The sequence below is a fragment of the Podarcis liolepis genome, assembly GCF_965112155.1.
Source record: "Podarcis liolepis genome assembly, chromosome: 3".
Taxonomy (NCBI): Eukaryota; Metazoa; Chordata; class Lepidosauria; order Squamata; family Lacertidae; genus Podarcis; species Podarcis liolepis.
This window is the reverse complement of record NC_139557.1, coordinates 60,071,656-60,088,974: the sequence shown is the minus strand read 5'-3', so window position 1 is coordinate 60,088,974 and position 17,319 is coordinate 60,071,656. Positions and strand designations below refer to the sequence as shown.

At 39.0% G+C, this 17,319-nt stretch overlaps 1 protein-coding gene across 5 annotated transcripts in view; it reads left to right on the top strand.

Moving 5' to 3' along the window:
* ARHGAP18 (Rho GTPase activating protein 18) overlaps window positions 1-17,319 on the top strand; it is a 63,809-nt gene that overhangs the window by 33,425 nt on the left and 13,065 nt on the right. For 3 of the 5 annotated variants that reach the window (XM_083498148.1, XM_083498145.1, XM_083498147.1), the window contains exons 2-8: window positions 2,741-2,940; window positions 5,104-5,339; window positions 8,801-8,864; window positions 11,241-11,401; window positions 12,432-12,597; window positions 16,245-16,336; window positions 16,558-16,635. In XM_083498148.1, the coding sequence (XP_083354274.1) occupies window positions 2,741-2,940; window positions 5,104-5,339; window positions 8,801-8,864; window positions 11,241-11,401; window positions 12,432-12,597; window positions 16,245-16,336; window positions 16,558-16,635 (997 nt within the window). The remainder of the gene's footprint in view (window positions 1-2,740; window positions 2,941-5,103; window positions 5,340-8,800; window positions 8,865-11,240; window positions 11,402-12,431; window positions 12,598-16,244; window positions 16,337-16,557; window positions 16,636-17,319) is intronic. The other 2 variants (XM_083498149.1, XM_083498146.1) reach the window with 1 other exon arrangement.

Genomic DNA, 17,319 nt, shown 5'->3' with positions numbered 1-17,319 from the left:
CCCTGAAACTGACGCTTGTGCTTTTGTGAGTCAAGCAGACACTTGGGTGCTTCCTGGGTCATGCTGTGTCCACTAATACTTCTTCTGCAAACTGGAAAAATGTTTGAGTAGTGGGAAGGAGAAGATAATACAAGAATACTCTCCTTGATGTTCACTACTGCACTTTTGAAAGTTAGTTCTGTGTGCAGATTGCTGGATCTCTACCCAGCTGATAATGCTGTGCCAAAAAGGGCCAAATTAGATGCTGTGTGTGAAATTTGTGAATAGTTTTCCAGTGCTTTGCTGTGAACTGAGACATAGCATGTAAGTCTGCAGTCAGGAACAGAGAAACAGAAAATAGGGGTCTTTTGTTTGTTTAGAAATGTTTGCTGTAATACATTACATCTAAATAGCAGGAACAGCGAAGGAAGTCTGTGAAACTGTTTGAGATGTGTTAATATGTATTGTGATAGATTCAGATTGTTTTGGTCTATGAACAGCTCATTATCCACCATCGGCCTTTGAGTAATTTTCAAGATGCATTTTTGTTAATAGCAATGATTTTAAGAAGACACTAGTGATACAGGGTGCAGCTATTTAAAAATAGCATTAGAACATCTGTGTTTAAGAAGACACAACTTATGTAAATTATTTTTTGTAAAAAAAAAATTTCCACAAGTCGTTCATTCACTAGTTGCTGATTTCCCCCAGACTTTTTCTTCAGACATCAACTAGTTTAATTTCTCAATACATTATTTCAGAATATTGTTTCTTCTGTCTGCCATAGTAAAGCCCAGATTCTAGACCTGCAATTATATAGGCATTGCGCTTTGCATGAATGCAGATTTTCTTCTATCTTCCAACATGATATAAATGGTAGCTCAACACTCTTGACTTCCATAAGCAAACCAGCCTACAATGAGTTATTTTGCAACTGGAAAATAGGTCTGTCACAAGTGCACTGCTATCCCTTTTAGTTCTACTGGATTAAAATTAGAAAAGGTATATTTAATGTTTTAGGGTCCTATGTCATGAGCTAGGCCAGTATTAGCTATCATTTCTTAAGTTAAACCGTTTCCATTTTCTCTTGGGTCTAGATTCCGCAGGAACTGTGGCCATAGTAGCAATGCAGTTGGTTTTAGGTTTCCAGGAATTTAGTTTATACAGTACGCATGTGTATTTTTAATTTTTTTTGTGTGATCAGTGAGAAACTTCCTTCTCTACCCCAGCCATTATATCCTGCTAACTTATTGTTACCCTGTTGCCTTTAACTACCAGGAATTGCTGTGAAGGTAATTGGTATCCCTTGAGCTACTGTTACATTAATCTGCACAGGACATAGAAAACCCTGTTAGCGCAAACCTTTTGTGAATGGGTTTCCGTGCACCTTTCCTCTGTGATACTGATTGGTTCTAACCTCCTAGGGAGAATGGGCATGAGTAGACTCAGAAGTCATGGAAAGTTCAGGGTTTGTTTGTTTTTTCTCTTCCTGGTGTGCCTACCTAAAGGATTGTCATGGATGGTCATTCATGGTCAGGAGTTGCTATGTCATTTTGAATTTGTGGAAATGATTCTTCAGAGTAATCCCTTTTTCATTGCTATACCCAGTGCTTTTTCTTTTCTAAAAAAATGTTTACAAGTACTCTCATTTTCCTATTCATATTGAAATACTGCCCCTCAATAAGGCCAAACTTAGATACACAAAAATTTTAGGGGTATGTGTCCCCCTGCGTCCCCCCAGGAAAAAAAGCACTGGCAAACATCAAGCAAGCAAAGTACAAGACACTGTTGAAACTCCATATAGATTTGTTGGAGCAGGAAATTAAGAGGGAGGAATGTATTTATAAATGATGTAAAAGAGGAAACATGTTTTCTTACACACACTAGGCTGTGACCTTTAGACTTGCTTTTCTAGGAGTTAGCTCCATATAGCTCAATGATTAGGTGCACGTTGTGTGGCAAAATGTCTTGCCTTTGCCACTGAGGTTCACATAGAAAGCTACATTTCTTTAAAAAGTAGGAACTACAGAAACTAAAGTCCTGCCTCAATCTGAATGCCAGGGTGAACTTCAGAATACTGAACTTGTTTTCTTCAGTTCAGCACAAGCTGTCCCAGGAGAGCTGATTCATATTTGAAGTGTTTATATCTAAATACAGCTACAAAGTGATAAACAATTCAATTAGCTATTGCCCTACTCTGGGAAAAAAACTAATTCTTCCTCCTTCAGGGAGAGCAATGGGCTCCTCAGTATTGATGAGATGTTTTAAAAGTACAGTAAGCCTGTAACTTAACATGGGGGTTATGTTCCAGGGATCATGACTAAAACCAAAATCATGTGTAGTCAAAACACATTGGGTTCAATGGTGTTCAAATGCCAACATCATTTCCCCCATTGGGTTCAATGGGGTTCAAATGCCAACATCATTTCCCCCAGAAACCCACCCTTTTCCTGTCCCCTTTTAATTTTTTTAATTTTATGCTACACACGTGAAGCTGAAAGCATATAAGTTGCAGACTTGCTGTAATTCATACTTTGAGAAAGTGGAAACCCTATTCTCCACTCCACACTTTATAAAATATGCATTGGTCTTCAAAGTCTAGAAATATTGATAAAAGACAAATTGCTACTTAAAATGTCACATTTTGAAATGTTAAAAGTTGTATGAATACCAGTGGTATGTTTCTAATTGGCTTTGCTGATGTCACTGTAAACTATGCACCACATTATTAAGTCTCTCTCTCTCTCTGTGTGTTTTCTAGCAGGAGATCTGGTCAATATAATATGAACCATGACAACTCTAAGAAGCCCTCAGGGAAGCCCCCTTATAACCGTTCAGGTTCTCAAGATTCACTCGATGAATTATCCATGGATGACTACTGGAAAGAACTTGAAAACATCAATGAAACCAGAGGCAATAACTCTGAAGAACAAGCAGTGGTTCTGGTGAAGGAGCCTGATGGTAATTATAACTGGAATTAAGAAAACCGTTCCTCTGTTTTGAAGACTCTGTTTTAGATCTTTCATTTATTGTGCTTGAAACCACAATACCAAGATAGATTTAAGATTTGGTCAGTTGGAATTGACTCATGCCTCTGTAAATCTGGCAACACATTGACTGTGTAATGGCAATTATTTTCAAGGACCTGGAATTGCTGTTGTGGACTAGACTATCCTGAACTGGAGGAAAACCATGATACTTTAAGAAAGTACTTGCTTGAATTCATAACTTATGCATATTATTGCCCCAAGATGTGCTTTTAAAGCTTTTGCAGCAAGAGATAATTTCCTCTTTTCTTCGTTTACATTTCTGCTGTTTTGCAATAAACTGTCACTGGATTTTGACCACTGCTTTGGTAAGGGTAATGGGAAGTTCTTTTGCTTCTTCAGAAGTCATATCTATTCTGGTTACCATAGTACCCGGAATCACACAAAGAGCAATAATTCCTGTAGGAAGTCAGAATTATATAGTAAAAACAACAACGATAAAACAGCTTCTACCTACAGTAGTAAAAATGCAGTGTATTTGGAAAAAAGAGAAAGCAACCAAACACCCTAGTGCAAATAAACAGCCCTTTCAGTTGCCAAATGCATTTGACTATATGGTAGTCAATAGGTTAATAGGTACATGATATCTCAGACCTATTTATAGAGTACGTGGTATCTCAGCCCTATTTATAGTGGGTGTGGTGGGGACTGTTCTTAAAAAGCACAATTGTCAGCCAAGGTGAAATGTGGGGGTTTCCTCATAATGTTTCACCACACCTGCTCCAGGCTGGCGTCGTTGAGAGGCCCAAGGAATGGGCCCCTTGAGGAATCCACAAGACTTTGGGTCTGAGGGATTCAGGGGATTTTGGATCCTGTGATTCTAAACTTGCTGCCACCCTGCAACTCCCCATTTCAGTGCTTTCCACCCACTTGCCACTGCTGGTGGCAGGAGAACTGCCAGTGAGTGGTATGTCTTCATTTACTGGGCTATGATGGGACTTCCGCCACTTTGGAACACTAGCAGCATGCCTCTACTGCCCAAAGACAGTGGAGAGGCAGTTACATATTGCCGCCACCACTATCAACAATGGAGGAACAAGATCGTACTCTCAAATAATATTACATTTGAGTAAAATACCCTCCCCACTCCGCAATAGAGCGTCATTAATGTTTAAAATTATGCAAAATAAATTCTGGTTGGAGGGGGGTGTGTGTGTGTGTGTGTGTGTGTGTGTGTGTGTATGAATATATAATCATGTTTTCTTGGCAAGGACTCTGAAGCTATGGGGAAAAAAAGATAATACCTTAGAACCCTTTTACTGAGAATGCACTTCTGTTTTCTATACTAATTTTAGCGAACAAATGCTGAGGCTCAGGTAAATGTTTCCTAGGAAATGTTCTAAGTCGGTGCCATTTCTCTGACATTAAAGCACACTTCTGCAATCCTCTCTTTTCTATGAGTAGCTTCTTATATTCCTAACATGAAAAAAACACCTTGCTAGTTGTTTCTATATATAGCAAATGGCCTGTGTTTTTTTGTTTGCTGGGACCGTTTTGTTTTTAGTAAACAATGTGTTGCCATCTAGAAACAATGAGGAAATGATCACCTTACTGAAAATCACTAAGGAGTAGAGAACGCAGCAGCAAGCATAATTGGATGCTGCAATACAATCACCCATTTGCAGTAAGATCACCCATTAGCCTTGATAACCTCTGATTAAATTAAACTAATGAAGAGTTGTACTAAGAAAACAAGGCACTGTTACAGCTGGGAGCGAAGGCCGAACTAGCAGAAATGGTGTACAAATCCATTGAATGTGGCAATTGTATATAAATTCTGGTGCTGGGCTTTCTAATTCCATGCAGGAAACAGATTCCCCCCCCCCAACCCCGCCACAATCCTATTTTACAGGGAATATGTATGGGAGAAGAACCAAAGGTTTCTGTGCAGATTGTATAAGGAACAGCTTCCATGGAACTGCTTGCAGTTTGGGTTTTTTATATACCTCTCACTTTCCTGCCGAAATCTATGGCTGACTTTGGGTATAACGCAAACCCATGGTCATGCAAATGTCATGAAAATTGCGGTCATGCAAATGTCATCAAATTATTTTTTATCTTCTTTTGTCCGGGCCAGAGGGGGAATTGGAAGAAGAGTGGTTAAAAGAAGCCGGTTTGTCAAACCTCTTTGGTGAGGCAGCTGCTGACTCTCAAGAAAGCATGGTGGTTTTGGCTACTCTGACGCGTACACAGGCAGCAGCTGTGCAGAAACGAGTGGAGACAGTCACACAGACAATGAGGAAGAAAAACAAGCAGTACCAAGTTCCTGATGTGAGAGATATCTTCAAGCAGCAAAATGAGTCAAAGGAAAAAGTGAGTTCCTGGTTTGTGGCTTTTGGTTTAGCCTCACTTAAAAAAAAACCTGTATAGGAATGCAGGCTATTAGGGTTAAGTTGGAGGAGACACTGTTTCACAAATCTCAACAAGAGGGCATTTTCTAAAGGCTGCTTTGCTTGTTGCATGCTGCTTAGAGGATACGGCCATGCTGCTGGGTTTAAATTTGCTAGGAAGAAGATGAAGTTTTGTGTTTTTCTGACAAGGGGGCCTTGCATATATTTTGCGAAGTCTAGCTTTAGTTTGTGAAACAGGTCTTCACATAAAACAAAGGGAAGAAGTTTGTTCAGGCAGCAGACTCAGGTGAGGTGGAGCTCCATTTTGCTGACTTTAAGTACCAATCAAGTCATAGGGTTTATTTGCTGGCATGTAGATTGTTCAGCTGTGGGATGACTTTCAATATCCCGATGCTTTCTCCAGTTCTGAAAATGGAGAAATCCATTTGTCTGTTAGACTCCCTATTTTACAAATCTGCAAAAATAATTTCCTGTATAGAAAACTTGGAGTGGAAAGATGCACAGGTTCAGGAGACACCTTTTCCCATTTTGGGAATGTCAGACTTTACTCATTTATGTGCCTGAGAGCCAGACATAGGGGTGTTCTATTAAACTATGAAATTAGTTTGGTACAGCTGATGCTCCATTTATTATGGATGCTATAATCTGTCAGATGATCTAGCTAGTGCTTCAGTTCCCTTTTTGAAGTGAATATTTATCCAGAGGTGCTTTTGTGGTATTTTTTTACTGAATCAAAAAGTGCTGTGCATTCCTTTTTAGAGCAATGTAATTGCATTCTCAACCTGTGGTGACATCAGCCACGTATTAGGCTCATTTAAATGTTTGTCCTTTAGCCACATGCTGCTGTTCTGTATTCAATATCATAAATAACTGCTACAAAATTCAATTACTTACTAAAACAATAGGAAATAACACACACAGCAATTGCACTATTATGTTTATACTTGCAAGGATTAAAGGTTCCTTTTTCCCTCTGGAGCAATTTTGTGCTAAAATGTTGCAGCATGAAACCAAATAAGGAGCAACAACTAGAGAGAAGGCTAGTAATGAAAAGATCTGAAACACTTCCCTGGACTCCAGTCCTGTGTACCTTTACTTGGGAATGTGCCCCATCAAAATGTGTACAGAAGGGCCACTTGTTCCGTTGTAGAACATCTGAATTGCATGCAGAAGATGCCAGCTTTAATCCTGGCATTTCTGGGTAGGACTATAGGCATGGCACTTGTCTGAAACCCTGGAGTGTCATTTCTAGTCAACATAGAGAACCCTGAGTGGTCTGACACTGCTTCAGACAATTTTTTAATATGTACCTAAATTTGATGGACTTCCAAACGTAGGATTGGGTGGCAATTACATTCTTAAAGTGTTGTCTGAACTACTGTCAGTAATGGATGGCAGAAAGAAGCCATCATGTATATAGAAGGTTTCACTGATTCCTCTTTTCTCTGTAGAGCAGCCTTTTCCAATTCAGTGTCCTCCAGATGTTTTGGACTGCAACTCCCATCAACTCCATCTTGGCTGTGCTGATAAGGTCCAATAGGAGTGGTAGTACCAAACATCTGGAGATTGTTGGGAAGGTTGGGGAAGGTCGCTAGTGTGCTTGTATTTACCCTTCCCAGTTTAGGGTTTGGAAATCTACGAGAAAGATTGCTCACATACTGAATTAAAAGGCTATCAATATCATTATTCACGGGGAATGTGGAGTAGTGTCAAGAGCAAGAAGTGGTTGCACCTGTTCTGGCTAACCTGACCTTGGATTAATATGCAAACTTCCCTGCACTGGAAGAACCTGTTCAAGTATTAGCAGAAGCATATAACCGCAGGGAAAGGGGAAGTTCTCTGCTACTTGCCTCAGAAATAGTTGGAGTCCCCCCCCCCGCCCCCAGCTTTTTGTGGGGAGGAAGAAGAACTTGGCTGACTTTCTGAGGCCCAGATAAAATGAGAAGCTGGGATTGGGACTGTGGAAAACTGGGGCTTCTGAGCAAAAGCCCATCCCTACTACAAGGGAAGATGATCCCATCTGGGGTTAAGCTTTTGCCCTCAACACCAGTTTCCTCTGGGGCTGCTCTGCAAAGAAGGAATGCACTGGGAAGCCTTTTCCAGCCCAATATGTTAACCTGAACTTGTGGGGGGGGGATTAACCTTCTAATGTTCACCTCTCCCTTTGGGTTGAGCCTTACAGGATCCCAGAGTCTCAATTCTGAGCCTGAGCCCAGCAAACCTCACTGACATCTCTAGTAATTGGAACTAAAAAGACCAAGCATAATATTTGTGTCTATCAATGTATTCTTTTTTTAAAAAATGGATGCACAAATAAATTAAATCAGAAATGTATAGTCAACAAAACTGTTTTTTATAAACAATGTGCTCTTATTCCAACTGTTTCATTATGTATTTATATACTTGCTTGTGTGTGAGTTTCCCATGCATAACAAAAACGGTCCATTTCTCAAACAAATCTTATTTCCCAGTCTGCCCCCTCCAATTCTGTTAATATTTATGAGTTTCAGCATGAGCACCAGGTCTCATAACCTCATCATACATTTTTTTAGGGCACGGGGCCTTTTGGTTTCCATATGTAGATGATTGTACATTGAGCAGCTGTTAACATGAATATTAATAATTTCCCTATCCCCTTTAGGCTCTTCAAACTTTCACATGTTCAGACAGAATAACAACTCGGTTTTACCTTTGGTTATATACTGCAAGTTCATTCATAGTTTCCAAATTCCAAACGTCCTTCACGGTTGGCCATCACAATATGCTTAAAAGCTGTTCTTCCTGCAGGCTGTTGCGGGGAATCCTTTGTCCCCCAGATGTTGTTGGGCTCTCGGCTTCCATCAGCCCCAGCCCAGTGGCCGGGAACAGGGGGAGTTGTAATTCAGCAACATCTGGAGGACAACAGGCTCCTTGCTTCTGAAGCAGGGATTCTCCATATATCCCCAAACCTCTCGCCTTTCAAGTTTTGAAAGTTTTCAAGTACTGACTGTGTTAAAAATCTTTTTTAAATCTTGGCAATATTTTCTATAAATTCTGTACAGTGGTACCTTGGGTTACATATGCTTCAGGTTACATACGCTTCAGGTTACAGATTCCGCTAACCCAGAAATAGTGCCTCAGATTAAGTACTTTGCTTCAGGATGAGAACAGAAATCGTGCTCCCGCGGCGTGGCAGCAGCAGGAGGCCCCATTAGCTAAAGTGATGCTTCAGGTTAAGAACAGTTTCAGGTTAAGAACAGATCTCCGGAATGAATTAAGTACTTAACCCGAGGTACCACTGTACATGAAATTCAAACGTGAAAACGTCCATGCAAGAGCATTTTTTTCTGGTGTCTGTCTTAAGATCAGGTGGGAGCAAAGCTTCTTGTCTATCATTTTATTTTCTGAATAAATATTCAGAATATTTTATTTTCTGCATTTTAGGAAATTGGCAATGAACACCAGTCTGTAAGAACAAAAGAAAACAAAGAGGAGGACACAAAAGAGGGTAAATCTTAACAAATTTTATGTATTGTTTCTATTTTGAAATGTCTTAACAAGATATATTGCTGAACAATTTGTTTGTTTTTTAAAAAGAAAGCTTTTTCTAGGATATGGACCATATTCTGGAGAAGTCTTTTAGACAATCCAAACACATGTGTCAGAATCTCTGCCAAGTCAAAAAACCTCATCAGATGCAAGGATTTAGTCTTGTGGCTCCAATGCCCTAGTTAACCATAACTGTTCCCAGTGTGGATCAAATACCATTGCTATTTCTATAAACAGCAACCAGACCAAAATAATAATTATTTGGTAATCATAATATCCATAAACTCTTAACAATTTGCACAATGAAAGTTGTAACATTTGTTTAATGTCAATGGTAGCAGCCAGTCCTGTGTGCCAGTGCCTTCCTCTCCAGATTATGTGCTGGTGTTGGGACCCCAGTTGCACCACCCTAATGGCAACCAATTTGTCTTTCCAAAAACTGTAAAGGAGCAGATTAAACAAGTTAATAAAACAATTGCACCCAATTGTTAAGTTAATAAAACAATTGCAACAATTACATTTGACTAGCTCTGTGAAATCTAGTCATTGAATTAAGATGGGTATATAAATCTGGCTGTTGGGAATTCATAATAAATAAAACTAAAGCACATTGAACTGAATTGTACTCTCATAATGGAACTAGAGTTCCTCAACTCTTGGATGTATTTATGGAAATCTCAAGACACTAGAGTCATGACTTGGCAACCTTACTGTATTTTGAAGCATATACAAAGGCAGCTAGGTCCAAGTCAAGGAAATCTTAAAAGTAGGATAAGGAAGCATGGTCAGAAAAATGACTAATTACAAAACAGGGATTTGTGTACGATAGCCATAAATACCTGTATATAATTGACTGGGGGGTGGGGATAGGAGAGAGGTATGCTTCCAAATAAGCAGAAAAACAAGAGCCCTGCTTTTATCACTAATGATAAGGATGATACCCATGAAGTTTGGTATTAAAAATGGGATATATTACTAATTATCAATAGATTTCAGAACTCTGAATACATGTTCAATAAGCAGGAGCCAAGTTGGAAATACAAAATCTTGTGAAACAGAACGATACCGTCAGCTGAATAATATGTGCTTAGAGGAGCATTAATGAGCCTTTTCTCTGTTTGCTTCAGCCACCAGGCAGCCATTCACTAGCAAGAACAGTTTCAAAGATGGGATTGCTGCCAAACTGCTGGGTCAGCACAAGGCAGAGAGGCAGACAGAAAAGCACAGGGCTTATGCCAGTAAACTGCTGTAGAATCTTGGTCTGGAAAATTACCAAGCATTTTATTTAAGAATTTCATAACATCTGGTTCTTTTTTCTCCAGTGCCTCTTTATGAGCCTTTACAAATGGAGAAGTTCTGAAAGGCAATTTCCATATGCTAACGCTCTCATAGCACTGAATGAAAAGGGAAAAGCTAAATCAGCCTGTGTATATTCTGATATGTTACAGCTGTTGGGAACCTTGCTGTAAAGTGCAGCTCTGCTGCCAGCATTGGAATGGGAGAGAAATCTGTTCCATTTGCAGAATTGCCCCAGTTTTTCTGGGTACAAACTTCAGCACCTGTTTCTGGGCTGTGCCAGAGGCTCGCCAGTAATAAGGAGCTAATAGTCAGTGTTGTTTTAGCAGAGCATCGTGGGGGGCAGTTGTTTTTCCAACGGCAATAGGAATTGCCTGGCATTTCAAAGGCACCAAATATTCCTGAAGTGAAATTCAAAACTAAAAGCTTGTTAGTAAAAGTTGGGAGTGTGTTTAGGGTTTGGGGCAGTGAGCAAAGTAGGGGAGCGAAGTAATTTTCTCATCTTTGATAATAATCTCTGATAATTAGGTGGTGTTTAACAAAAACTTTAAAGCTGCAGTAGTCATCACACTTGCCTCATGATTGAAAAATGATGATAATTTATTAACTTTGAAACTGAGCAATGCTGCACATTAGTTATGGTATTATCTTTGTTAAACTAGAGACAGTAACATAATAGAGGTTTGCCATCAGGGAGGTTTACATGCTAGGAAGTATAGTTTTTTTTTTTTAACAGCACAGCATTAAGATTATTAGGGGGAGGGAGGATTCTAAAAATTTGTGATCTTCATAATGTGCCTTGATTGCAAAGCAGTTATATGCTCGGGTAAGGGGACTGTGATCCAGCTGAGGTTCATAAAGGCTCCCATAACCTATCAGAAGGTGGAAGCATTCTGTGAGCAGATTTTCTGTTCATGAATCTCTGGAGCCAATCCATGATTAATTCAGCACCCCCCTCAAATTTGGTTATGGAAGAGGGGGAAAAGTTGCATTTAAACTTTAATGACCATTTCCCCCATTTCTTTTTCACCACATCTAGCATCTTGTCAACATATTGATTATGATCATCAAAGAGAAGATGTTCCAGTGATTGAAACGGACATTAACTTGGAAATATCATTTTCGGAGCAGGCAGCTACGCTCAAAGATGACCCATTAGGCAAAGTCTTGAAGGGCAAAGAGGATGACACACTCCTTCCTGTAGGTGCTTTTGTGGTCTTGCTTTAATATCTTTCATTCTGTGGGGGTTTCTTATTTATTTATCTTCTGCAGCACCTCCAAAATTACACTTGAGAACTTCAAGTTCAAAGAAATAGAGAGTACTACATATTCAGACATGTAGAATGTTGACGTGTTTTAATCTGGTTTTTAAGCTTATTGTTGATTTTAACTTTTGACTGTTTTTAGATAGTTGTTTTTCACTAATTTTAACTGATAATATTTTTGTAAACTGCTTTAAGGTTTTATTACAAGTGGTGTATATATATTGTGAAATAAATAAATACATGTTGTTATTTGTGCATGCAAAAATAGTAGAAGAGGTGGCTAAATGGTACAGCCCAGGAACAGTATGCTTGATTGCATTGTTGGTAATGGGGCATTCATGGAAAACGGAAGTGTGAAACTGCAGAGTCTTAATCTAGTTTTCTGTGTTCAGTAATGGGCTGGGAAGTGTTCACATATGCAACCTTCACCATTATCACCTGCAGTTTGAAGATTTATAGTTCTAGGAACTATTTTACTACTTCAGCTGTTTAGACCAGGCTTTAGGTCCTTTTCTAGGGAAGAAAACACTTTCACTTGATGATCAGGTGCTCATTGCTTTAGTCTGAATTTATTTGTCCATCGTTGATTGCTTAAAGAAAGATACACAGTGCTCTTGGCATGCATTCAGTTTTCAAACAGGCGAAAGCCAAATCCACTTTCAAGGTATGGGTAACCCACTTTCAAACACTTCTAAGGCATCGGTAACTCCTCCACCCCTTATTTTGTTACCCACAGAGACCGCAGCCCCACATATACCTCATGTACCTGTGTACAAGTCCCCAATGAAGCTGTAATTTTAATAATATGCCTGGGAGGGGAGGAAATTTTTAATCTAGGAGTGCAAAAGTGAATTTATTATAGCAAAAAATACCTTCCCCAATAATATGCACCGCTGAAATGCAGCACGAGCTCCCGCTTCCTTTTGTTGCTTGTAGACTTTAATGCTATTATTTTAAACTCTTAGAATTTCAGACTGCCAAAAGACAAAACGGGTACAACAAAGATTGGAGACCTTGCCCCTCAGGATATGAAGAAGGTCCATGCTCTGGCACTAATTGAGCTGACGGCTCTCTTTGATATACTTGGAACAGAACTGAAGCCACAAAAAGCAATAAAAATCAAAACCAAAGGTCGGTTTCTTCCATTTGCAGTGCTACTATGTTGATGTGCATTTCTATATGTGTAATCTTTGAGGTCACTTTTTTGGTTTCCCCATGAAAACTGTAGGGGCAAAAATGAAGTAAGGTTGTTGTGACTTCCCATTTGCTTTGGTGGCGTGCGCTATACGCCCATCGCATTGTGTATTCTTGTATTCTAAATGAAGCAGTGGGCCTCGGGTATCCACTGGGGGTCAACAGAACCTGCAAACCAAATGCATTTGTGAGAAGGATGGGTACAATCCATGCCATATGAAGCAGTTTTGCATTCCATCAGGGTTAGTGGCGACCTGTTAAGCATGATCTTAGCTCTCTCATTACTGTCAATGCAACATAATTACATTCAAGTTGCATTGACTGTAATGAGAGAGAGAGATTCAAACTCTGGATGAATCATGCCAAACGGTTGACGAGGCTGCAGCATGAAAAGAAAGGTAGTAGTTCCAACCACCCTTACTTCTAGGAATATATCACTTCTTCCTACTTTAAACCTGATGGAGTGTTTCACTAAGCTAGTCCTTAATGCTGTCATGCTTGTTTCACTGCTTGAACGTTTCATTTCTTTCCTTTGCCTATCTTTAGAAGCTTAACTCTAAAAGTTCTCTCAACCATGATTTATTTTTGTTTGTGGAGAACCATCCATATTGATTATGATCTATAGGGCGGCATGAAATAACTTAACATGACTGCACTTGGAGGCTCTCAACAAAATTGTAATTTATGTTACATAACAATATAATTGCAGTGTTCCTATTCTAGGCAAACGCTTTATGAAAATTACAGCTTTATGACCTTTTCCTGTGGTTTCTACTTTGGCATGAGATTTCGTTCCAGTTCTGGGGTGTGTGTGTGAGTGAGTGATGGCATCCTTCATCAGAGCAAAGGCGGCCTGTCAGATTTTCAAAGCATGTAATTTAATCCAAATGAGTAACTTCTTTTTCTTTATTTGTTTATAAGTCTTCAGTTATACACTCATATCATTCTCCACTCCTTATACAGGGATTCTTTTTGGACTTCCTAACCAACAGTCCATATTGGTTTTTTATATATATTTTTACCTTTAATATAGATATGGGCAAATGGGAACATTTTGAGGTCACCAAGTTATATGGCATAATATCAAGTCCTTTTCCTATTAAAAAAGAGGAAAAGCAACGTTGCTCCTCTGATTGAAAATACAAAAGTGTATATAGGTAATGCATGCATATATCTGTAAAGTTAACATCTTGTAAAATAGGCTTGGTTTAGTGTGGGGAAACTCACAAAAGAACAGAATTTTTATTGGGGCAAGTTGACCACTAAGACTGATTTTGAGATTGTTGACTTGCAAATTTATGTGTATTTGACTGTATATATTTGAAAATTCTCCATTAACATTTTCATTGTTTTTATTTAGTTTCAGTTGTATGTTTTAGATGCGCCTTTTACAGTTTAAAAGTTTTATTTTTAAACTGAAGTTTTGTATATTTCTAGATTAGCTTCTAGTGAGTACAGCCTTGGTTAAACACACTGGACTGGGAATATTTTATTTATTTATTGGTTGATTAAGAGGATTCCCCCTTTGCTTTCCCTTCAGTCTGAAGTTCAGTGCAGCTTATATGAATTAAAAATGTGTAGAAATAATAAAATATAATGCAGAGCTAAATTTGAAACAGCAGCATTGCACAGATTTAAAAGTAACCTATGAAATACAGGAAACGTTTCCATTTTGTTAACTGCCTGTATTTCTGACCTTCTCTTTAATGTTTTACAAGGACCTGAAACATGTTACCAGTTAATCAAATATCTTCTTGGGCAAAAACTTGCAGTCAGGGTTCAGCAGAGACGACAGTGCAGTAGCTAAATAATTGAAAGCAACTGTGAGTGATGAGGGAGATACAGCTGGGTACAGTTGAGTTCTCTGAATACAATCTTCATTTCACAGCTCAGAAAATAACTTCTTCCAGCCACATCAGGGTAAAGGAACCTTCCCTCCTCCACAACCTTCCATTTTTATATTCTTAAGAAAGCTGTGTCCAGTTAAACATACTAAAGCTATGCCAAATACTTCTTGAATATGGAATATTGCTTTAGGATAGCCATTTTTTCCTTTCATCCCTGGGAAATAGAGGGTCTTCTGCATTTTTAGGGGCTACAGAGGGACCCTCTTGATTCAGTCCAACTTTTTTTTCCATGTGATTTTTCCTGAGGGTATTCTGATTTGGGAAAACCCCATTGTCTTTCCATAGGAAAAGGGGCTATTGCTCAGGGTAGAGTATTTTCCTTGCATGCAGAAGCTCCCAGGTTCAATCCTCAGCTTCTTGTGTTAGATCTGATAGAGATGGCTGTCTGAAATTCTGGAGAATTCTGCTGGTGGTCTGTGTGGACAGTACTGAGCTAAATGGACCAATGGTCTGACTCAGCAGCCTCCTATAGATGTTCCATCAAATGGTTTATTCTACCATCCCTACCTCAGCACCAGCTATGGTTGGTGACTGCAGCACTGTGAATAATAAGGGCTGTATCCACTTGCTTCATGACTCGAAGGGAGCTCCACATGTATGAAGTCCCCTTTGCTTGGTTTTCAGCAAATCCATTTCTCCCCATAGAACACAGTCCACACTGTTCACTTCTAGAGAGGTTTTTCGGTGGGGAGGTGTGGTGCTACCAGGGCTGTGGAGATTAGGAGGAGGGAAGAGAAACATCAGTTGTGCAAGCTGCCTTCCGCTTGCACAACCATTGGATACAACCCAATCCTTAGACTTGACGGAGGGTACTTCACATGCTCAAAGGCTTGCATATCTTTTATCTCGACAACCTTCACAACAGCCCTATTAAAGAAAGGCCAGCATTTTTCTTCCTGTATTGCAGATGAGCAGCTAAGGCAAAGGCAATAATAGTTTGCCTAATGCCCTCTAGTGAGAATGGGCCCTGTTCACAGGCCACTCATACAGCAGGAAACAGAAATGACTGGGGTTACAATATTGTACGTGTCAGTGAGCAATTCCAAAGGTTAAATGTTTGGAAGTATGTCTCCTTTTCTTTACTTGTGGTATATTTATTTTTGCTGGAGCCCCTTTCTTGCTTTAAATGTTTGAAAAATCTTTAAAAATAAGTACAATAATAGCCAATTAATGCCAAGACAGATTGCAGAAATGTAAAAACAGAAGAATATTTCAATCCTGCTATTTGAGAAGATGAAGTGTACCTAATTCATAGTAGAGAGATGTATGCAGCAAGAAATAATGTCTGTTTGAAAATACTATTGACACTTCAATTCGCAATGAATTCTGAAGTGGGTCAGCTTTGTAGGGTTCGTCTGCAACTTTTTGCTTTTAACTAGCATGCATTATTCAAATATGCAGAGCTGGCTGATGCTTCAACTCTGTGCATGTTTACAGGCAGTAAATTCCCATTGAATGCAGTGGGACTTAATTCTGGGTGAATATGCATATGATTCAATCCCACTCTGTTCGGTGGGATTTACTCCTTCCTAAGTGTACATAGGATTGGACTGTAAATTGTTTGTCTGGATTTATTAATTATAAACTGTGTTGATGTGAACATAGTGGAGAAGAGTCTATGAAACCATTTTTCATGTCGTCATAAGCCAATTGTTTGTCTTTTGTTGTTTCATACAGAATCTGGTCTTTTTGGTGTTCCACTGTCAGTTTTGCTAGAACAAGATCAGAAGAGGGTGCCAGGCATCCGGATACCACTAATTTTTCAAAAAGTGAGTACTGTAGGCTGACCAGTCAGTTTCTTCTATACCAGTTAGATTTCAGCAGAATGCAAACATATATGGCACCTATAGTTACACCAGTGCACAGAAAAGCTTGTAACTGTTTAGCCACAGCTGCATTCTGGTTTTCAGTAGAACAATTTTTCTATTTTTCAACTAGCATTTTAGTTGCCAGCAACTTGAGTTGAGATACTTTCTATTTTAATTTGCAGCTCATTTCCCATATAGAAGAAGGAAAGCTGGATACAGAAGGGCTTCTTCGAATACCGGGTGTGGCAGCAAGGGTAAAGGTAAACTAATCTTTCAATTTTGGAAAGAGAGTGTTAGATTAATTACATATACAGTATTTTATTATTAATAATAATTTGGTAACTTGTGTTCAGTGGCAAGATCATGAGATCCTTATGACATTTTATAATTATAAGAATCGTATCTTAAAAACAATTTTATATTAATCCTTGGACAACTGACTGTGGTTTTGCCAAAGCTGAGTGACTGAACAGGAATGTGTGTGATAGAAACCTCCTTTCCAAAACTTATCTTATTACATTGTGAGTTCTGGTTTGAAGGCTTTTTGTAGGTATTCTTATATTGAATTAAGGACAGGGTGAAGGACAATTAACTCTATTCTTCCTACAGATTGACCCTTCATTACTCTGATGTTATCCTGGATTGTGGTTAGCCACCTGGGTAAACAAGCCTTTGTTCTTAGTCCCTCTGAGAGCATTTGTGTATGGACTGGTATTTTTTTTTTTTTTTGGAGAAAAACTTATCCTCTTTTTTCCTTCTACTTCATACCTGATTTTTACCACTGTGCATGTCAAATTTTAAATGTAGAGCAGATGGTTTTCATATTTAGCACCATGTGCATACTCTGGGCCTGCGCCTGCTAATTGTGGATTACGCTTGCGTAGAAATCTTCTTGACCTGGCAAAGTGGCTGAATTGAAGCATAACTCCATTGAGATGAAATAG